Consider the following 23,724-nt stretch of genomic DNA (forward strand, 5'->3'; position numbering starts at 1 on the left):
TTTTTGGACGCTCAGACAAGCTTTATAATTCTGCACTTTGAACAGATATTGAGAAGAAAGGGCTGCATATAAACAGATACATGAAAGGTATATGGAAGAGTTTACAACCATTTTTAATTTGCAATACTTGCAACTTTAACCGCTGCCCAATTGGATTTTAGAAATATAGATTTGTGGTGTATGTATTATACACAACGTATAAATCAAACAATTTTTATTCCAATATTTATGATCTATGTGCATGATGTAAATCATACATGCTTCAAAAAAATTTAATAAAATCGTCAGTCCTGTTTCCTATTTAAAATCATGATATTTCATCACATTCTCACAGGTCTCTGCATGTTTAATCTTGCCTCTGATGACTCAAAATACAGACCTGCAATCAAAATCAGTGCATTCAGGATTCTTTGCTAGTAAATGTTCAGCATTGTCCCTGAATCAGATATTAAAGTGTTGCTAAAGTCAAATATTTTTTTTGTTTAAAAAAAAAAAAAAAATAACAACGTAATACTTACCTGCTCTGTGCAGTGGTATTGCACAGAGTGGCCCTGATCCTCCTGCTCTGGGGTCCCCAGCGGTGATCTTGGCTGCTCCTCTTCTTTTGAGGACTACCATAGCCAGCCGCTGGCTATAGGGAGAGAATAGTCTGCGGGCCCCTGACCTGTGTGTCCATGGAGCCACGCTCCATAGACTATACAGCGGGACTTGGGCCCATCCCCCACTTCTTTTTCACTGCATCTGATTGACAGCAGCAAGAGCCAATGACTCCTGCTACTGCTTGAATGCTGTGTGAAGAGGAAGTAAGGGGAGAATAGATGCAGCCGTGCACAGCGCTAATCTCTTCTTCCCTCTCTTCCCCATCACACAGGAGAAGGGAGGCACAGAGAAACTGAAACATTTTTTAACTTAATACAAACAATGCATTAAGGTAAAAAAAAAAATTTAGGTTTAGTAACGCTTTAAAGCTCCATCCATCTCTGGGATTCCTCAAAGAAGCAATAATTATTTATTACAGGTATTTATATAGCGCCACCAATTTACACATTTATGCCTGCATTGGGTTTCCTCTGGGTACTCCAATTTCCTTCCATACTCCAAAAAGACATGCTGGTAGATTAATTGGCTCCGGTCTAAATTGCAATTTACAATATATATATATATATATATATATTGTAAATTGACATCGGTCCCTCTCCCCAAGGAGCTTACGCTCTAAGGTCCCTAATTCACATTCATACATATACCAGAGGCAATTTAGACCGGAGCCGATTAATCTACCAGCATGTCTTTTTGGAGTATGGAAGGAAATTGGAGTACCCAGAGGAAACCCAACGCAGGCATAGGGAGAACATGCAAACTCCATGGAGGTCATATACTCACGCTGCTCAAAGATGAGTCGGCGCAAACGGCATGATCTCCTCGTGCAGGGTGCTCGCCCAGTCACAGCTGTAGCAGTCAAAGAAAAAAATCTGGATAGCTGCACTCCCAAGCAGATTAGTAAAAAAAAAAAATCATAAAGAGCACAACAAGTACAATCTGGGAAGAGAAGGATAACGCGTTTCACACATAAACTGAGCTTTATCTATGCCTAGCTATCATCTCCGTGTACTGATCCTTCTATCCGGCCAAACCACCCAAGTATTGGCAATCAGCTGGTTAACCAGTTAATTACCATGTTTTCATCACTGCTCCAAAACTACATATAAACACATATCTATTACATTTCAGAACATTAAACAAAAAAGTTTAAAATGTTACAAAATGTGTAAACATTGATTACAAACGTAAGATTGTACAGCCAAATCATCAGTAACTATCAAGTAGCTAACTAATTATATTAATGCAGGTCTGGAGAAATACCAACAAATAAACCACTAAGAGCTGGTTCACACTGAGGCGACACGACTCCTTACTACTTCGGGGGCGACTTGTGCATTATCATGCACCACGACTTCGGAGCGACTTGCAGGGACTTCACATAATGGAAGTCTATGCAAGTCACTCCAAGGTCGCCCCAAAGTAGTACAGGACCCTTTTTCTAAGTCGGACGACTTGTGTCGCTCCTATTAGAACGGGTCCTGTAGCGGTCAATGGACCATGAGGGAGCGCGACTTGTCAGGCTGACAAGTCGCGCTAGTGTGAACCGGCTCTAAAGCAACCTGACTGAGGTGCACTTATATGCTCTTATATGGCCCCTCTGACACATTACTACATCAATAAATGTGATATAAGATTAAATTTTATATATAAATGTAAATCATTACAGACCTTTAACTTGGACTATATGTGCCTGCTAGCCTTCATTCATATTAGTGTGTCAGATCCCATTCGTAGTTCATCCCCGCTGGGATTCTAGTTTGAACATGGAAGGTCCAGAATACTTTGTGTAGGTAGTGCTGTGGTTGGGATTCGAAACAAACAATCCTAGTGCTGCTAGGCGGAAGTGCCAACCACTTCGCTGCTGTGCTGCCCTAGTTATTAAATTATTACGTTTTTGTTATTTATAAATTAATTTAATTAATATAAATTAATTATTAATTAATATTAATTTTAATTAATAGTTTTTAATGTACACTAATAAACACATACATAGACATTTATTGTACATCCTCTTTGTGTGTTCACACAATGCAGAACTCCTGGTGGGTGGGGTTGGGGGGGGGTTAATATTACACAAAGCCACATGTACTTCTACTTTTAAGTACACAAGTCTAATGATTTGTTTGCTTGAGTCATGACAATGCATTACATGATGTAAAAAGTTACAGCAGAATAAACCTTTGACTGCCAAAGATGTCTAACACATCATGACAGTCAAAGGGTAAAACAAGCTCTCATTCTTAGAGCAGTTAACCCGAAAGTGCTCATCTCTGAGGTCTCTGGGTACTGACTATAAAAATCCCAGCCGGCTATGGCCAATAAACAGCTGTTGGTCCAGAATGCTAGGGAAATATCATGGGTCTAAAAGACCCCTGATTTCTCCATAAAGACAACTTGGACAATGCTATTATAGAGGTAGTTTGATGCCCCCCTTGTGATAGCAATAAAGATAATTTAAAATTATAAAATATATAATAATGAATAGGAAAAAAAATACTAAAGATTTTAGAGGACTCTCACCCCACCATGCATGCACATTTGTACAAATTCTTCCCTTTTCAGGCCGACTTCTTACCCCTTACAGTACACCATGTTCTCCTATCCTTGCACTCTTGTATTTACGGTGGGATCAAATCCAAAAGCAAATTTATTATATGGCTGCTTACAAGTTCTTTGATGTGATGACGGCATTCGTTTTCTTTTTTAGGCTGCCTTTCTTTTTTCACCTAGTGATCTGGCTAGTAAGTTTTTTTGTGTTTCAGGAGAACAAGCTGTCCTGAAGTTATAGCAGTTAGAGGGTTGAGACAAACCATTTACAACTGACAGGGGTGCTACAGTGGTCAGCTTATATTTATTTATGTAAAACCATTATCCCAAAAGGTATAAAAACTGCTGTAACCTCTTATAAATTATAAATTTTTATCTGGAGTTCAGCTACAATTTCTTGTTCTGTCTAAATCTTCTAGTACAACTTAAGCCCCGTACACACGGTGAGAATATTGTACAAAAAATACCGCTTGCGAAGCAATCGTACGATAATCTGATCATTCGTACACAGCTTTTGCCTGAAATTTTCCGAAGGAACAAACAAGAAAATTTTTCATGTACAATACCTGATCGTATGATTTTCATTTAATCAGTATAGTTTTCGTCCAAAAATACAATACAAATTCATTACATCACTTCCGAAATTGTATTCTGTCGTATGAGAATTTTTATACTTTAGTAATCTATTTGTTTTTCGATATGAAGACTAGAAAAAAAAAAAAGGACGACCATTCATCTGATAAGGCTTCAAGCCTTAGTCCCGGTTCACACTGCCACGACTTGTCAGGTGATTTGGTCGCCTGACAAGTAGCGCTCCATTCTGTTCAATGGAACCGTTCTAATCAGAGCTACTCAAGTAGCTCCGACTTAGAAAAAGGTTCCTGCACTACTTGGGGGCGACTTCAGAGCGGCTTGCATTGACTTCTATTAGGGAAGTCGTTTGCAAGCCATGTTGAAGTCGTGCTGCACAGGGCGCCTTCAAAGTCGGGACAACTTTGAGTCGCCCCAGTGTGAACCAGCTCTTGCAGTGTCTCAACTAGTTAGACACTTCTTTTTGTCAATACTGACAATTTTAACTGTCTTGTATGATATATTTAAACTACTTCTAAACCACTTAACATGAATGTGAATCCTACCATAATTGTTAAATAATACACTTGAAGGCATTTTGTTTTATTTGTTTTGATATGTGCAAAAAATAAAAAATACCCATTGATCTTTATAGTAATCTTGCAAGATGCCATTACTCTTCCTGTGATCTCCCTCTGCTCCCTGTTATCAGTCAGCATTGTTCACAGCTCTCTCTGTCTAGTAAAGAACACCCACCAGGCTGAAAGAAAAAAAAAAACTGAGGAGCTTGCAAGGAGCTCACCGTACTAACTATGCAATGTAAGTACAGCGATCTGCCCACTGAGCTATTGTGTCCCGACCAGGGGACTGCCCCCCCCCCCCCCCGCCAGAACACACCAATCAGCGCTCGCTGCCATTGGCTGCCAGCTCTAAACAGATACCAATCAACTGCTGGTTTTCCAGCATGTTGGCCAGTTTCTGTTTAACCAGTCGAAATTCTGCCAATGTGTACCAGCCTTTAGTTGTGTCAGTCTGAGGAATACTGCTTGGGCATCTGTCAGTGGGATGAAGGGGGGATGGGCTTTGTGGGGTTCATAGAGCTAAAGGTATCTAGGGTAGGCTCTGAGGGGGGAAGGGGGCTTAAGGGTTCTCAAGGGAAGAGGGAGCCTAACAGGCTTTAGGAGGTTTCAAGGGGGTTTTAAAAGCAGAGGTCTAAGGCTGAGTTGTTCCCCCACCCTCTGTGTGCTCACCCAGTACAGACCTTCTTCTCTGCAGTGGTGTCTAATGGGGAAAAAAGGGAAATACTCCTTCTTATTCTATAGTCATGGGATATGTTACTTGACAAAGGGAGACTGAAAGAATGGTAGTCTGCCCTCACTCTCTAGTGGCACCACGGTAAGACGGAGGGGTTTTCTTAGTAGGCACCTGCTCTTACCTTCCCAGAGTAGGCTGCATTTGATGTCCCTTCTGCCCTTCTCATTGTTACATAGTTACTGAGGTCGAAAAAAGACATCCGTCCATCCAGTTCAACCTAGTGTGTGTTTGCTGTTAACCGTACATTGTATACCCCTGTATGTTGTGGTCCTTAAGGTGCCCATCTAATAGTTTTTTGAAACTATCGATGCTCTCTGCTGATACGACTGCTTGTGGAAGAGAATTCCACATCCTTACTGCTCTTGCAGTGAAGAACCCCCTAGGTATTTTAAGGTTAAACCGTTTTTTCCTCTAGTTTTAGTGAGTGGCCACGTGTCTTATTGTATTCCCTTTCTCTGAATAGTTTGTCCCTTATGCTAGGGTCGCCAGTACAGTATTTGTACATTTGATATCATATCCCCCCTCAATCGTCTCTTCTCCAGAGAGAATAAGTTCAGTGCTTGTAGTCTTTCCTCATAGCTGATGTCCTCCATTCCCCTAATTATTTTTGTTGCCCTTCTCTGGACTCTCTCCAGTTCCAGCACATCCTTCCTGAGGACCGGTGCCCAGAACGGGACAGCATACTCCAGATGTGACCGGACCAGAGTCTTGTAGAGTGGGAGAATAATCTCTTTATTTCTGGAGCGAATCCCCTTTTTTATACATGCCAGTATTTTGTTGGCTTTGCTTGCAGCGGCCTGGCATTGCATGCCAACTGTCAAGCCTGTTGTCCACTAGTACCCCCAGGTCCTTTTCAATCTTAGATTCACCCAGAGGTTCCCCCCCCTAGTGAGTAGCTTGCTTTCTGGTTTCTGGCACCCAAGTGCATTACCTTACATTTTTCAACATTAAACCTCATCTGCCAAGTAGTTGCCAACCCCATTATTTTGTTTAGGTCCGCTTGTAAGGTTTCCACATCCTGCATAGAAGATATTGGCATGCTTAGTTTAGTATCATCCGCAAATACTGAGATTGTACTAGATATCCCCTCCTCTAGATCATTTATGAATAAATTAAACAGGATTGGTCCCAGGACAGAACCCTGGGGGACCCCACTTTCCAATCCCGCCCAATCCGAGTACTCCCCATTAATCGCCACCCTTTGCATTATCCCCTAGAGCCAGTTCTCTATCCAAGTACTCACCTTATGGTCCATACCTACCTTCCTTAGTTTGAACAGTAAGCGTTTGTGGGGAACAGTGTCAGACGCTTTTGCAAAGTCCAGATACACCACATCCACAGGCTTACCTTTATCAAGGTGGCAGCTCACTTCATCATAGAAGGTTAATAGATTGGTTTGGCAAGAACGATTTTTCATGAATCCATGCTGATTACTACTAATACCATTTTTTTCATTACTAAAGTCTTGTATGTGGTCCCTTAACATCCCCTCCAAAATCTTGCAGACTACTGATGTTAGGCTGACCGGCCTATAGTTACCCAGGATATATCTCTGCCCTTTTTTAAATATTGGTACCATGTTGGCTTTTTTTCCAATCAGCTGGCACCATACCCGTCTGTAAACTTTCCTTAAAGATCAAGAATAATGGTCTGGCAATCACCTGGCTGAGCTCTTTAAGAACCCTCGGGTGCAAGCCATCCGGTCCTGGTGATTTATTTATGTTAAGTTTCTCTAGTTTAGTTCTAAGTCTATCTTCTGTTAGCCATGGCAGTACTTCCTGAGGTGTGTTTTTAGTTTGGCCTTACAAGCTGGGTTAGTGTAGCCCCCCAATTCTTTTGTGAAGACTGAAGAGAAGAAATTATTTAACACTACCGCCTTTTCCTTGTCCTCTGTGGCCAAATGTCCTTTGTCGTCTTTTATGAGGCCAATGTGTTCTGGCCTCGCTTTCTTACTGTGTGTGTGTGTATATATATATATATATATATATATATATATATATATATATATATATATATATATATATATATATATATATATAGGCCTTCTACCACTATTAATTCCCCTTAACTTCTTTCAGGACAGCACCTGAGAGATGGCTCCTCCCACTTGCCAACAAGAAACACGACTTCCACCAAACTTTAAAAGGAGGCTTCTCCCCACAGCTCATCAGTTTTTGTGTTTCATCCAGCCGAGGAACACCTAGTGGGGAATCAGGAGCTCTTAGGTGCTGTCCTGAGAGACCAGGCTTCCTGCTCCACCATACTTGTTTTTTTCTTAAAGAGAGTCTGTTCGTCCCATACCGCACGCACTGAATGTTGGATGGGCTCCTTCTCCCTCTTCGGTGCTTGAAGACAGCCTGTACTGCTCATGTACGCCAGTCCTAGGCGGCGGAGGCCGGCGGTGAACACTTCTTTTTCCTGTTCCCACCCGCCGGTCTAAATGTGCTGGTGCCTCGCTTGGCCGGAAGTGAGGTATCCGGCAAGTGGCGGCGCTCATGAGCAGGCGCACGGTGTCCCTTCCGCTGGAAAAGACACAGTGGGTGAAGGGAGGAGCGGATGCCTATTTCTGGTTCCGGTCCGGCGCAGCGGCAATATTGGAGTTCGGAACTGGCGTTCCTAGCCACATGTGGACACTGCAACACTGCTATGGAGAGCACGGTTGCGGCAGCCAGTGGGGGAGGCACAGGCACCAGCAAGGCCCAGGTAAGGGGTGGATTGGTCACCTTGGCCTGATTACTGTCTCTCTCTCTCTCTCCTTCTCTCTTTTTCCTCCCTGGTGGCTGGGGCCTGTCTGGGCACCTGAAATTTTGTTTATGCTTCCTGTGCACCTGTGGTGACCCTGATGAGAAATGGGTGGACTCACTGGGATGGTTTGTCTTGTGTTTTTTTTTTTCATTATGGCAGGCTAAGAGCTCTGACCTGGCGGTAATAAGGAATGCCCTTCATGTAAAGCAAAGTTACCTGAGGGTTGGAAGAAAACACTATGTCAGGCATGTAACTCCCTGGTTAAAGAAGAAGCTTCTATTGCATGCAGTTACTTGATCGCATCTGTTAAATAAGCTGGATGCTACCATTCAATCCTTTCACTCTTTCTTTGCTAACAAACCCATCCTGAAGTCAACCATCTATCTCACAATCCTCTCATGGCTCACAGTTAATCCCTGCGGTGGAGGGTGAAGTAGGTCCTCTTACCCAAGAGGGATATTCCGTCTCTCATTTCAAAGATGTTTCAGAGGAAGACGAGAAGGAAGAGATAAAAGATGTGCCCTCTAAATACAAGTTGTCTTTAGATCAAGTTGATGGTTTGTTAAAGGCAGTTTGTTACTTTGGGCTTAGGAGAAGGGAAAAAAAGAATTATCTCTGCATGATCGGATGTATGCAGGTCTGAATGAGCCTAAAGGTCGCACCTTTCCAGTACATTCAGTTATATCTGTGGCCATTATAAAAGAATGGGCAGAACCAAAGAGAAAGCTTATCTTCTCAAAGGCCAATAAGAGGCGTTTTCCTTTTGATGAAGACCCAGAGGCACTTTTGGAATAAATTACCTAAGCTCGATGCAGCCTTTTCCCAAGTTTCCAGATAAACTGACCTGGCATTTGAGGATTATGTAACTATGTGACATGGGAATACTAAAAGATCAAATGGACATAAGGATGGATCAACAACTTAAAAAAGCTTAGCCATCCATCATGGGCAATCTTAAACCAGCTATGGCGACTACTTGCGTATCTAGAAATCAGGAGTATTAGATAAATCAACTCAAAGCCCATATTCTCGCAGATTCACCCAAACAGGAGATCCTTGATTCTTTTTTGACTCTGTCAATGGCTGTAGCCTACATTGCAGATGCATAAGCAGAATCCGTAAGTATGACAGCAAGATCTGCAGCCCTAGCTAACTTGGCCAGAAGAGCTCTGTGGTTGAAGACCTGGCCAGGGGATGCAGCATCCAAAAGCAAACTTTGTGGAATTCCATTTATGGGGGATCTATGACTCGGTTCTAGACAGGACAGCCGACAAAAAATATTCATTACCTATTAAAAAGAAAAAAACAACCAGCTAAATGACTTTTTCGACTTCAAAGGGTTAAGGAACAAGATAGCAAACCCCAGGGGAAAAGAGAGAATTGGTCAGCGCAAAGGAAGTGTCATTTTCCATCCTCCTGCATCAATCAAGAAAACGCAATCACGACTCGTTGCCAGTGGGAGGAAGACTTCGAAAATTCCTCCCCCACTGCGCAAACGGGACAGAAAATCAGTATATTCTAGCCATGCTGTCCCGGGGATAAAAATAGAAATTTCAGATCCTCCTCCAGAAAGATATTTTGTCACAAACCTTCCAAAATAGACAATAAAAGCCCTGGCTATGAAGGACCTGTTAAAGGACCTGATGTGACAGGAGGTTGTGAGTCAAGTATCACCAGAGGTACGGCATCAGGGAATCTGTTTCCAAATGTTTCTCATAAGGAAGCCATCCAGGAGTTTTCGTCTCATCCTCAACTTAAAGCCGCTGAACAGGTTAGTCCTATACAGACGATTTTGTATGGATTTGATCTTCACTGTCAGGAATCTGTTAACCAAAGGATGCTTCATGGCATCGATTTAAGAGATGCTTACCTACAAATTCCTGTAGCCCCCAAAAATTCCTGAGGTTGGCAGTGGATATGAGGAAGGAAGTCCTGCATCTACAATTAAAAGCCCTCCTTTTTGGCCTTTTATCCACCCTACTGATTTTTTACAAAGGTAATGGCAGAAGCCCTTGCTCCTCTCCGCCTTCAAGGAGTCTCTGTAATCCCATATCTGGACGACCTCCTCTTCTTTGCTTCCTTCAGGGAATGATTGCAAGGAGACCTGGGCAAGGCCCGCAGTCACTTGGAAACCCTGGGTTGGATTGTGAACCCTCAAAAGTCAAACTTCACTCCAGCTCAGCTAGTACAGTTTCTGAATTACCAGATAAATTCAGTAGAGCAAAGAATCTTCCTTCCACAAGAGAAGAAAAACAAAGTCTAGAATGAAGTAGTTATGCTACAGGCAAATCAGGAGATGTCAGTCAAGTTATGTCAGCCCTAGGTACCTTTTACCTGAAACAATGGCAACCATTCAATAGGCAAGGCTCCTTTTCAGGCATCTCCAAAGTTTTTTGAGCAGCCAGCAAATTCAGCAGAGTGGAGCTTGAATCCAGAAATCTTTGCATTAATCGCCAGGACTTGGGGGCATCCACAGATAGACCTGTTTGCATCAAGAGAAAAAGCACAGCTCCCTAGATTCTTTTCTCTTCGCCAAGATGATGGTTCTCTAGGGATAGATGCCTTAGTACTTCCATTGAACTTTCACATGAATTATGTTTTTTTTTCCCTTTTCAGCTAATTCCATTGGTATTAAGGAAGATACAGAAAAGAGTGTCCGTAATTGTGATTACTCCGTTCTGGCCAAAAAGAGCCTGGTTCTCCACCATTCTACAAATTGCAGTCAAACCATTCTGACAGCTTCCTCTCAAACAGGATTTTCTACTTCAAGACCCAGTATGCCACCCGAATGTAGCCAGGCTAAGCCTCACTGCCTGGTATCTGTGGAGCAGCTATTAAAGAGTAAGGGATTCTCAGAACCTCTAATAGCCACTTTGCTTTCTTGTAGGAAGAAAGTAACTAGAGCTATTAGCGCTAAGATTTGGAAAGTCTATACAGTACTGCCTGGTGTCATTCGAAAAATCAAACCTTGGAAGATAATGTGTCCGTGTTGGAATTCCTACAGTATGGTGCAGTCAAAGGTCTGCCAGTTAGTACTCTTAAGGTGCAAGTCACCGTCTTAGGAGTATTCCTGGAGATACCAATTTCTTCAGAAGCCTTGGTCGCAAGATTTTTTTTTTTTTTTTTAGTGCTCTTGATTGTTCCAGACCAGCACCTGCTAAATGTTTTCCTAAGTGGGATTTGTCAGTGGTTCCACAAGCCTTCACAAAGGAGCCTTTTGAACATTTAGAATCTACTTTGAGGAATCTTAACCTCAAGATGGTAATTTTAGTTGCAATTTCATTTGCAAGAAGAATAATTGAACTGCATGCACAGTTAAGGAGCCTTTCTTTTCTTGTCCATCTACACAGATAGGATTATACTCAAAACGAATCCAGATTTTGTCAAAGGTAGCGTCAGTTCAAAACCAGTCACAGGATATTATCCTGCCCACTTTTTGTTCTAACCTTTCAGGGGTTAAGGAGAGACTTTCTCACAATCTAGATGTAAGAAGAATTCTATTACGTTACCTGGAGGTAACACGGGACTTTAGGTCTTCGCACACTGTTTGCTTTTTTTTCAGGCAACAAAAATGGCCACCAGGCATCTAAAGGGTCATTTTGCTAGGTGGCTTAAATCAGCTATTTTGGAGGCTTACTCCCAGATGGAATTTTCTCCCCCGCTGGGAATCCCAGGACACTCTACTAGAGCTCTTGTTTACATAGGCAGAAAAAGCTGGTGCCCCCAGATCGAATTTGTAAGGTGTCTACGTGGTCAAGTTATTTAACGTTTGTCCGTCATTACAGACTGTACCTTCTGTCAGCAGGGGATCAGGCTTTTGGCGGAAAGGTCCTTCAGGCTGTTGTCCCTCCTTAGTTGGTAAGTCTTGTTTATCCTCTCAGGTGCTGTCCTTAAAGACGTTAAGGGAAAATCCAAGTTAGATTTACTGGTAACTTTGTTTTCCAAGAGTCTTTCAGGACAGCAGCGACCCTTGTGATTTTTTTTTAATCATAATTAACCATATTGTGATTATGTGTTCCGGCCTGGGCCGGAGGTACTCTACTACAACTGAAAAGCTGTGGGGGGAAGCCTCCTTTTTAAAGTTTGGCGGAAGTGGTGTTTCTTGTTTTCAAGTGGGAGGAGCCATCTCTCAGGTGCTGTCCTGAAAGACTCTTGGAAAACAAAACAAGTTACAGGTAAGAGCCCATTCACATTAGCGCGACTTGTCAGGCGACTTGTCAGCCTGACAAGTCGCAGTATGTCGCGGTCCATTGAGTAGTACAGGACCCGTTCTAATAGGAGCGGCGCAAGTCGCTCCGACTTAGAAAAAGGGTCCTGTACTACTTTGGGGCGACCTCGGAGCGACTTGCATAGACTTCCATTATGTGAAGTCTCTGCAAGTCGCGCCGAAGTCGCAGTGCACGCGACTTCACGGGTCACCCCCCGAAGTCATGTCGCCTCAATGTGAATGGGCTCTAAGTCTAACTTGGATTTTTGTTTTATGTTTTTTATCAAATTCTTGAACTTTTCAGATTTAAGGCCCCTTGCACACCATGATTTGCTGATGTTTACTTGTGATGCCTATGTGCAAGGGGCCAAAAATTGTGTGTAAAAGACCTAAGTAATGTTGAGTATAGGTGAGTAAAGGTATGCAAGCGTATGAACGAGTAAAAATTCTTCTTCATTGCCAGTATTGTATTATACTAATTATACTCGCGTAAACAATAAACAAGTAAATAGTCAAGTAAATTACTGCACTTAAAGCGGTAGTATACTCATTTTCACTACTTTGCATAATATAAATCAACTGTGTCCGTATTCCATTACTAACCTTTTCTCCTTGCTGTGACTTTAGCTGTTCTCTTTCTATTTACATCGTTCTGCTCAATGACGTCACTCGCGCATGCTCAGTGTACCCTGATTTTCCGGCAAGCTAATGATCTTGCCGGAATAATGCAGGGTCTATGCCGGGGCTGCGTCATTTCCTCTGCTGGACGTCAGCCCCGTGCTCACGCGAGATTCTGACCTTCCCCCACATACAATTAGGTGGTTTGATAGTGTATGTATACAGTAATATAACTACATATGCAGCTGGCAGCTCACCTCCATTATTAGATCGTGGAGAAGGGAGGAGAGCTATTGTGCATAAGGGAAATAGTTGACAGACTCTTATTGGGCGATAGTGGACAGCCTCCTATTGGCTGTCCAAATGGTTAGTGAAACCAAAACGAGGCTTGGTTTCAGCGTCTACAGACAATAGACATACTGTGGGCGGAAATACCGCACCAATAAGAAGACAGAACCCACACCAAGGATGGCGGCGCACAACCTCACAAAACCCCCAGCAGAACGAAAGGAAATATAAATGTAAGGAAAACCGATAATCCATTGCTTTCTTGATATTTGATTGAACATTACATGGTACTGCTGGTGATTGCATTTTCAGATATGCATGTACTGAGTATACTACCGCTTTAAATGTAACGTTTTCTGTTTTTTGTTTTTCTGCTCTGTACTCAACGCTGTATTACTGATGTGCAATGTCCCATAGACAACAATGCATCTCATTTCAAATCAGTAAAAACTCTTGTGTGCAACAGGCCTAAGTCCCGGTTTACTTTTGTGCGATGCGGGAACGCTGCGAATATACAGCGTGTTCCTGCATCGCATCCGCATCCCTGGCAGTTCACACTGCCATATGTGATACGCAGGGGTGTCAATTAAAAGTTAACGACCCCCCCCCTAGTTGAGATCGCATATATCAGTGCGATGTGCAAGTTTGCACAGTATCGTATCGCACTAGTGTGAACCACCATGCAATCCGATTCTGCTGCGGATTAAAAAAAGGGTCATGTGTGTGTTTAGTGCGTTAGCGATGCGAATTCAGCCATACAAACTGTATGGCTGAAATTTGCACCGCACAGAGATCGCATGTAATTTAGGAGCAGTGCGCTCCGAATTACATGCGATCTCTGTGATCGCACTAATGTGAACCGGCACCAAAGGTTCAGGCTTTCTATTTCTTTAGACCTCTGACACATAGGGATGTAACGATATCAAAATCTCACGGTACGATACAATTTTGATATTGACCTCACGGTACGATATTTGTGATATTGTGGAAAAGCTCATGGTATTGTTAAATAGCTCATGATAGTGTTTGTGATGATAATAGCGAAAAAATACCGACATTTATTCTGCTTTTGCCAGTCAACAGGCAATTTATTGTTGTATTTATGGATCCATGACAACATAAAACACTGATCACATAGTGCTTTTAAAGTGCAAGTTGTAGTCGGGAACATCAATATTCTGTATAGTAATATTTGGTTGCATAACTGATTCTTCTGTGCAATGTTCAAGTTAAGAAGCAGCTAGAACAATTGTAAACAAACAATAGGCAATTCCCTTTAAGTGCAAACAAAGATCAAGTTAAGTCAGGTTTAAATGTGCAAGGCAAATAAAGGCAGCCTTTTAAAACTAATTTAGGAACATAACTTAAACTTAAATAAAATAGTCAGTCAAAAAGCCTTTAAAAAAAACACTTACCTATCATTTAGCTTATGTTCACGTTTTTCATCAGAAAGCTCAAAATATCTACATTGCAAGAAAAAAAAAACAGTAAAAAAAATCCTTAAACTCTGGTCTATGTAGTTAACAATGATTTGTTCCGCGGGACTGTGTTTATTCCTCTTGCTTTTTGACGGACACCTGTCCTTTTAATATTGTAACTCAACCACGACGATATCGAGACACGACCACGACGATACGATATCGCGATATCTTCGATATCGTTACATCCCTACTGACACACCAAGTAGAACTATTTACAACCTGATTATACCACATGTGGTAACTAAAATTTGGACTAACATGTAAAATATATAATATATAAACGTTAATGTAGTCTTAATGTGGTATTAAACCCAAAAACAAAAATGTTATATATTACAACCTACTGATCCTTAATTGTGGAAGCTGTATTAGTTTTCCTATTTTTTAGCTTTTTTTTTTTTCTCTTTATTTTTACCTGGTGATTTAGCCAGTAACACACTTCCTGTCTAAATCTGTCCATACACCAGTAACATTGTGTTAAAAAAACTTTGTTTCAAGAAAATTTGTTTGATTTTTTTTTTTTTTTTCAAATCAATGTTCATTTTCAACTGCAGCAACCTTATCTAAGAATTAGTAAGCTGCAGTATAATAATTTTTTTGTGTTTTATTACTGCTTTAATGCTTGGTCATGGCAGTTTGATTTTAGAGTGTTTGCTATTTATTGCAATTGAGAATTTTGTTTGTGTTACCTGTTTTGCATATTGAGAAGAGAAAAATATAAATGAATCAAAACTGCCAGTCTATACCTGACACGCAAAGGCAGTAAAGAAATCCTGTAATTTTACTAAAAACCTCTCAGCAAAGGACTTACTGGTAATGAAGAGGCTTTGAATACTTTTTACTCCTGCTGACCAAACCGCCTAGTGCTGCTCCATTGAGTACTGGTACGCTGGGACAAAGACACTTCAAGGAGTGCCCTTTTCTGGGTACCAGATTTCACAGGTTCCTCCCTCTGACTTCAGGTCATTACTGTACCCTTTGTGACACGAGTTCAGAGGAAGAAACCTGTGAGAGCTGCAGGGGACCACAGAGTTTCCACACTTTATTTTTTTTTATTATTACAGGTATGTCCTTGGCTAAAAGCATTTTAGTACATAACAGAGTCTCTCTTCTTTAGAAAGTCCGTAGTGATTCTAAAAGCAAGTAAAGATCAATTTTGCATTTTAGCTTGTTTGCATATTTATGCAGAATTCCTCAGGAAACGGCTGCTAATGTATTTCCTGACACAAGCAATACACCTTTTTGCATTCTCTAATATTTAGTGTTTTGTGTTCTCCTTTTTTTTCAGAAGCTGCTTGTGCTACACCTTTGATTTGTAGTGTAGGCAGACCTATTGATCTGGAGAAGGACGACTATCAGAAAGTCATCTGTAACAATGAACACTGTCCATATAGTACTTGGATGCATCTGCAGTGCTTTTATGAATGGGAAAGCAGCATACTTGTCCAGTTCAACTGTATAGGTAGAGCACGAAGTTGGAATGAAAAGCAGTGCCGTCAGAACATGTGGACTAAAAAAGGATATGATTTGGCTTTCCGGTTTTGTTCGTGTCGTTGTGGTCAGGGTCACTTGAAGAAGGATACAGACTGGTATCAGGTAAAACGAATGCAAGATGACAAGAAGAAAAAATCTGGCTCTGAAAAGCCAATGGGCCGATCTGTATCAGAATCGTCTGATGATGCAAAAAAGTGCCGTGCTTCAACAAAGCTCCAAAAAGGATTGACCTTTGACCCTCCTCGAAGACATTCAGTGGATAGACAGAACTCCCAAGAAAAGGGTAACAGTGGAGGATCACATGGTCTGCGTTCTCCTTGTGTTTCTCCTGGCCAGTCTCCTCCTGCTGGCTACCCTATCCTTTCTCCTTCTCACTTCAATGTTCCTCGTAGTTCTAGATATTTAGGAGAATTTTTAAAGAATGCAATTCATTTGGAGCCTCATAAGAAAAATATAGCCTCTGGAGGAGTGCTCAGGAGCACCCACTTTGACTACAGTGTTCCTGTATTGCAAGCTCACAGATCTGGGCGTTCTGATGCACCAGTGCAGTTTCTCCGGAGACTTGACCTTTCAGAATTATTAGCTCACATACCACGGCATAAACTAAATACTTTCCATGTACGTATGGAGGATGATGCACAGGTTGGACAGGGGGAGGACCTACGGAAATTTATTTTGTCCGCCCTCAGTGCCAGTCATAGAAATGTAGTCAACTGTGCATTGTGTCACCGAGTGCTGCCTGTATTTGAGCAGTTCCCACTGGTGGATGGGACATTATTTCTCAGCCCTTCTAGGCATGATGAGATTGACTATGATGTACCTTGTCATCTTCAAGGTAAAACATTTTAGTACACTAAGCTAAAAAGTCATATTAAAGAGAAAATGCATTTGATTTTTTTTGTGCTTTGTCCTCATAACTTCTGACCAGTTGTAGTGACTACTGCAAAGCTGTAGTTTTCTACCTGTCTTTCTCTAGATATGAGCCCCATTGGATGAGGTAGGTAAATGTTTGATACACACAGAGACTGGGGCATGGATGTCTATAGGTCCTAGTATTCATTCCTTCTGGAATATTGTAAATAGGAGGATTGGTAACCTAATTTGTTTACAAAGTACCCTCACTGTGATAATTCCTGTTGGGTCATTGTGGACCTTTCCTTGTGAATGCTTTTAACATGTTTCTCTAAAACCAATACTGTGCTACTGACTTTAAAATAAAGTAGCTGCAAGCACTACAATTTGACATACAATTGTGCAATAGTAAAAAGTGCTGCGCTATATATAAACTGTGTTATAAAGTTACATATATTAAAATTAAACCTCTATATCAAACAAATGTGTATCATATAAAACATATCCAAGTTCACCAACTAAACCATCTACATCAGGGGTGGGGAACCTTTTTTCTGCCAAGGGCCATTTGGATTTTTGTAACATCATTCGGGGGCCGTACAAAATGATCAACTTAAAAATTAGCCTGTTATATTTGACCACAGCGTGCCCCCTTTCAATGCAAAGTGACCACAGCGTGTCCCCTTTCAATGCAGACTGACCACAGCGTGTCCCCTTTCAATGCAGACTGACCACAGCGTGCCCCCTTACAATGCAGACTGACCACAGCGTGCCCCCTTACAATGCAGACTGACCACAGCGTGCCCCCTTACAATGCAGACTGACCACAGCGTGCCCCCTTACAATGCAGACTGACCACAGCGTGCCCCCTTACAATGCAGACTGACCACAGCGTGCCCCCTTACAATGCAGACTGACCAAATCGTGCCCCCTTACAATGCAGACTGACCACAGCGTTCCCCCTTACAATGCAGACTGACCAAATCGTGCCCCCTTACAATGCAGACTGACCACAGCGTGCCCCCTTACAATGCAGACTGACCACAGCGTGCCCCCTTACAATGCAGACTGACCACAGCGTGCCCCCTTACAATGCAGACTGACCACAGCGTGCCCCCTTACAATGCAGACTGACCACAGCGTGCCCCCTTACAATGCAGACTGACCACAGCGTGCCCCCTTACAATGCAGACTGACCAAATCGTGCCCCCTTACAATGCAGACTGACCAAAGCGTGCTCCCTTACAATGCAGACTGACCACAGCGTGCCCCCTTACAATGCAGACTGACCAAATCATGCCCCCTTACAATGCAGACTGACCAAAGAGTGCCCCCTTTCAATGCAGACTGACCACAATTCAGAGATCATTGTGCCCCCTTATAATGCAGAGTGAACAGCGTGCCAAGCCCCCCAGACCAGTGCACTTGACTTACCTGTTGTAGCGGCGGCTTCCTCTCTTCAGTCCCCGCGTCTCTTCGAGTCCTCCCGTGTCCCGCCTCCTCCTCGGCCAATGGCATTGGCCACGGAGGAGGAGGATCCGTGAGACAATAGTGAATTTTCATTCGCTATTGTCACACAAATGGGTGGGCTTGAGGTGCACTGCTCTGCACCTTGGGTCCACCCTTTTTGGAGACTCACAGTGTCAGGACGGAGCCATCGGCTCCTTCTGACACAGCGGCACGGGGAGGGGGGCGGATGTAACGATCGTGCGGGCTGGACGTAACGATCGTGCGGGCCGCAGGTTCCCCACCCCTGGTCTGCATGAATAAACCTAAAGTAACAGTCCATGCGTGACATCAAAAAAAGTTCATAAGACCCCGTTCACACTGGGGCGACCCGACTTGCCGGGGCGACCTGTGAAGTCGCCGTGCGCAGCTCGCACCACGACCTCGGAGCAGCCGGCACGGACTTCATATCATTGAAGTCAATGCAGGTCGCTCCAGGTCGCCCCAAAGAAGCTCCGGACCCTTTCACTAAGTCGGAGCGACTTGTGTCGCTCCTATTAGAACGGGTCCTGTGCTGCTCTATGGCAGGCGACCCACGCGCCCCAGTGTGAACGGGGTCTTATGGTGAAGAATTGTCCAAACAAGTGTATTGAATTTCATTGTTGATAGAAGATAAACCTTGTTTTTCCAATCGAACACCCTGGTGTGTGAACTGCCACCGATAAGGGATTTCGAAGAGCTTACCCGATTGTATGGACTCAAATGCTATCACCACTGAGTCAAATAGGCATCAGGAGAATAAGCTCTCCCACATTTAGTGCTGTGTGATAGATCCAACATCCGATTCCAGATCAATAAAGAAGAAACCTTTTCTCTCATTTAGTATGTCAGTGATCATAAAAAAAAATAAAGAAGATCTCCACAAAATGGGAAACCGTTTAGGTAATATTTATTAAAAAAAGAGATATTGCACTTACATCAAGCAGGATTTAAGCAGTCATAATATTATAACCCAGCATAACTCCGTATTGGCACGCAGTGATTAGATGAGCCTCAACCCGATATGTTTAGTCTCAAAAGGCATCATCTGGGGTACATGCCTGTTTGACTCGGTATTGATAGCATTTGAGTCCATACAATCTGGAAAGCACTTCTAAATCCCTTATCGGTGGCGGCTCACACACCAGGGTGTTCTCTTGATTGGAATAACAAGGTTTTTCTTCTATCAATAGTGAAGTTTTTTTTATGTCACACATGGACTGTTTCTTTATTATGTTTATTCATGTACACTGTTTAGTTGGTGAACTTGGATATAATTCATATGATACACATTTGTTTGATATATATTTTTTATTTTGATATATGTCACTTTATAACACAGTTTATATATAGCACAGCACTTCTTACTTGTTTTTACTAATGCTTTTAACGTACTGTATAATACAGTGCATTGTGCATCCTATAAATAATCATAAGGTATTCTGAGAAACGTCTTTGATAATGTGAGACAACTTACTTTACAGTAAAAATGAAAATAGACATAGTATCCATTTGTCATGTGAATGCTCATGCTACTTGGGATTGCAGGAAACAAATTTTGTGCCTTTACTGTCTTTTCTCCACTCAGACTTTTCTGCGGCCAGATCATACATTTTCGAATAATTAAAGATTATTCTGCATGACTTTTTTTTAAAAGGAAATCACTTTTTACACAGACTAGTAAAAGCAGATATTTAAATAGGATATATCTCTACCCTGCGAACAAAAAAATGTGTGTGAGCCGCTCAAGTTGTATGAGAATGAAGTCCTGTGCCCATCGTCTCACTCAAGTCCCCATGAGTAAGCTCCGGTGAGCAAAGTGAAATATGCTGGGGGTGTGGCCTGGAGGGGGGTCCAACCTGAGACTGCCATTCACTATCATACAGCAGGTCTTGACTTGATGTGCAGCTCCCTGAACACCTAGTCACTCTCCTGAATCTCTACCCTCCCACTGAGAAATTGTACAGTTCAGGACATAGGCAACATATTCATATTCCATAGGATATAGGCATATACCTTCAGATTATTTGACATTGGCAAGCTTTTAAGTGCATGCCCCCCTGGGGCACCTTCTTTATGATCCTACCCCACTCCATGAGTCCTTAGCTTTTTGGTAGTGTCTGAAAGCAATAGACTTCTTCTTCACAGAGAAATTGGCTTAGCTAGTTTATTATTTTATTTAGCCACTTCTGGACCAGAAGGTTTTACCTCCTTAATGACCAGGTCATTTTTTGCAATTTGGCACTGCGTGACTTGAACTGGTAATTGCGCAGTCATGCAATGCTGCACCCAAACTAAATGTTTGTCCTTTTTTCCCACAAATAGAGCTTTCTTTGGTGGTATTTGATCACCTCCTGCTGGTTTTATTTTTTGCGATATAAACGAAAAAAGTCTGAAAGGTTTGAGAAAAAAATCTACTTTTTCTGCTTTTTCTTACAAAAAATATCCAATAAACTCATTTCTCTATCGCTCATTGACAGACGTAGTCCTCGGTGATTCAACACCCTCGGGTTATGCTGCCCTCTACAGGAGTAGGACTAGACGGGAAAGAAAACGTTCTGGCCACACCCTAGGGGCAGTCCCAGAGGGTACATCCTCTCACTTCCTACTCTAGCAAATCAGTTTTTTTCTGTCTAGTTAGGAGTAAGGACCTAGATACCTTGCTGGGATCTTCGGTCCTGGCAGGATTTTTTTCTTAGAAAAGATTTTTTAGACAGCTTTTTTTCTCCAGTGTTCCTGTGAGATCTTCAAGCAAGAAAGCTGAACTGGGCGACGGGCTGGATGTTGAGATCCAGTGGTCACCCCAGTTCAGCCTACGAGCGCGTGCAGGCCATAGCTCCGCGCTGGGTCGGCCGCGACATAGTCCCACTGGACGGGGACTGACCCTGCGAGTTAAACGTCTCGCTGAAACGCCAAAGACCATGAGTCACGGCGTCCGTATTGGTCGACAGCCCTCCTACCTCGGTGGAGAGGGGTACTGTCAGGAGTTGGCGCCCGCCTGGTTCCGGTATGGTGAGTAGTATGTTCCCCCTTTCCCCCTGACGGGTCTTGTGGTGAACGCGGGCCCCTCTCTGTAATGGTAAGGATGGGTTCCCCTCTATCCTATAACATGTCACAGATCCCCCTAATTGAGTGTGATTTTTGTGTACAAGAAGCCAGGAGGCTTGGTTTGGGAGCTGACAATCTAATTGTAAAAATGTGAAAATGATTGTAGTCAGTGGCAGTACTAGAACTTTACTGTGATAGTATAAGGTATCCTACCTGTCAGTAGCCACAGGGCGATGTCTATACATGTATACTGCATTCCAGATCATTCCTCCAGCTAAGCAGATGCCTCCCAACGGCCACGGACCGCATACGGCCCGCCAGGGTCCGGTACCGCCGACCACGCTGACCACCATGAGGGTGAAGGGTTGTGAGGCCGAGATCCTTCTGCAGACATGCCGCTATTCTGTGCAGGCCCGCCGCCATTGTCTGGTAGATCGCACAAGGCCGCCATTTTGGTGTAGCCTCGTGTCTCCAGCATGGGGGCGGCCATGTTTGAGGTGACTCAAACACCTCATGGAGCCAGGGGGAGGCGCCGGCAGGCATGTTAAGGGGCGGAGCCGCCTCCTTTACCCAGGAAATAGGGCCAAAGACTTCCTGTCTGTAACAAGACAAGCACTGAGCAAGTTGATGAAAACTTCTGTGCATCAGGGATGAGCCTTGGGGTCTCTCTCTCTCTCTCTCTCTCTCTCTGGGGTCCAAAAAGGCAGGTAACACTGAGGGGCGCTGTTGCGACTGGGGGGACACAAAAAAAAAAGAAAAAAAAAAAAAAGTTTTTTACTTTGTCATTTTTTGTCGCTGGCAAGTGTCTTGTATAATCATTGACCCTGCCGCATAGGTATCCCCACCTGATCCCCTCAAGGTGGCCGCAGGACCCTCCAGTACCCCACTTGTTTTTAATGCATTATCGGCAGTTTTGGAGTCTTTGGTATCCCGGGTGGAGGTGGCCTGTCAGGGACGGGGGTCAAGAAGCGACCTCAGCAGTGAGGAGCACGTTTCTGCCTCCGCCATAGCACAAGAGTGGTGGATGCACTAGTTGTGTCCGTCCGGGAAACCTTTAGTCTTGAGGTTACACCGGCAGAGGTAGCTGAGACTGAGATTCCTTTTTGGTACTTGTTAGCCTACCAAAAGGGCAAAGGATTTTCCTTTACCCAAATGGGGTCGTTTTGAAACGAACCCCTGTTATTTCCAAACGCATGGCTAGGTGCTATCCGTTGAGGAATTCCTCTTTATAGGATAGACGGTACCACCTGCTGTCTTGCCACAGACTGTTAGGATAAAAGGACCTCGTAACTAACGAGGACCTTCCTTTTCTGCTCATAGAGTTGTTCGTTCCGCGAGGGCGGGCGATAAGGCGAAACCCTCCAAAGCCCCTTTATTGGGGTTTCAAAGGGCGCTGGTCGGCTAAACAAAAAGTCCGGCTCAGCCAAACCTGAAGATACAGCCTGATGCGCCCCTACCCATCTCTGGGGTGGGGGGGATGTCTTCACCGGTTTCTGGAGGACACAGGATCGAGTTTCGATCACTTCCACCGGTGCAATTCTTCCCTTCTAACATTGAACGGTTTCAGGGGTTCTATTCAAACCTATTCACAATGCCCAGGAAAGAGGGCAAGGTGCGTCCAAATCTGGACTTGGGAAGAAATAGAGTCCATCCGTACAGTGGTGGCCTCCCTGCATCAGGGGATTTCCTGGCGTCCATAGACATTTAGGAGGCCTATCTTTATATCCCCATCATCGCAGGACATCAACGTTTTTTCGCTTTCCCAAAGATCATCCCTGGTTCCCACCAGGAGACTGAACTATCTGGACCTAAGGTTGGATACATCCTGGGCAAGAGAGTTTCTCCTTGCGGAGAAACTCCAGAAGGTTCAGTCAACGATTCGGATGTTGCTGTCCGTCAATTGGCTGGGACTGATGGTGGCCTTCTTAGAGGCAGTACCGTATACCCAGTCTCATACCCGAATTCTCCTGAAGGAGATTCTTTTTTAATGGAATCAGAATTCCGATTCCCGGGACAATCGGATCCGGTTGAGCGAGCGGACCAGGAAGTCTCCGATGCTCAACCAGGGGAAGTCATTTCTTCCGATAGTATCCAGATTACCAATAAGGGTATCGGAACTGAGAGCGATCAGATTTTGTCTAATTTACTGGATCGAGCAGCTCTAGAGCAGCCCGATTCGGATCCAATCGCATATGGCCTCTTCATCCAGAGGTTTTTCACTAGCTGTCCCTTCATTGGGACATCCCGGATGTGAATCTGTTGGCACCTTTGCTTAACAGGAAGGTGCGGAGGTTTGTAGCTCGCGCCGCGATCCTCTAGCGGACGCAGCAGAAACGCTGATCGCCCCGTAGGGGCAGTATCAGCTACGGCATGCCTTCCATCCTCTCAAGTTGCTGCGGGAACTTCTTCGCAGGATAGAGGTGGAGGGAATTCCAGTTATTCTGGAAATTCCGGACTGACCTCGTCGAGCCT

The 23,724-nt window shown here is 43.4% G+C and overlaps 1 protein-coding gene across 1 annotated transcript in view; it reads left to right on the forward strand.

Annotated features, from left to right (window-relative positions):
- The window catches only part of HECA (hdc homolog, cell cycle regulator), an 85,859-nt gene that overhangs the window by 27,289 nt on the left and 34,846 nt on the right, over positions 1-23,724 (forward strand). Inside the window, exon 2 of the mRNA XM_082252267.1 lies at positions 15,662-16,702. Within this exon, the coding sequence (XP_082108393.1) occupies positions 15,662-16,702 (1,041 nt within the window). The remainder of the gene's footprint in view (positions 1-15,661; positions 16,703-23,724) is intronic.

This window comes from Pelophylax lessonae (assembly GCF_965119305.1).
Source record: "Pelophylax lessonae genome assembly, chromosome: 3".
NCBI classification, from domain to species: Eukaryota; Metazoa; Chordata; class Amphibia; order Anura; family Ranidae; genus Pelophylax; species Pelophylax lessonae.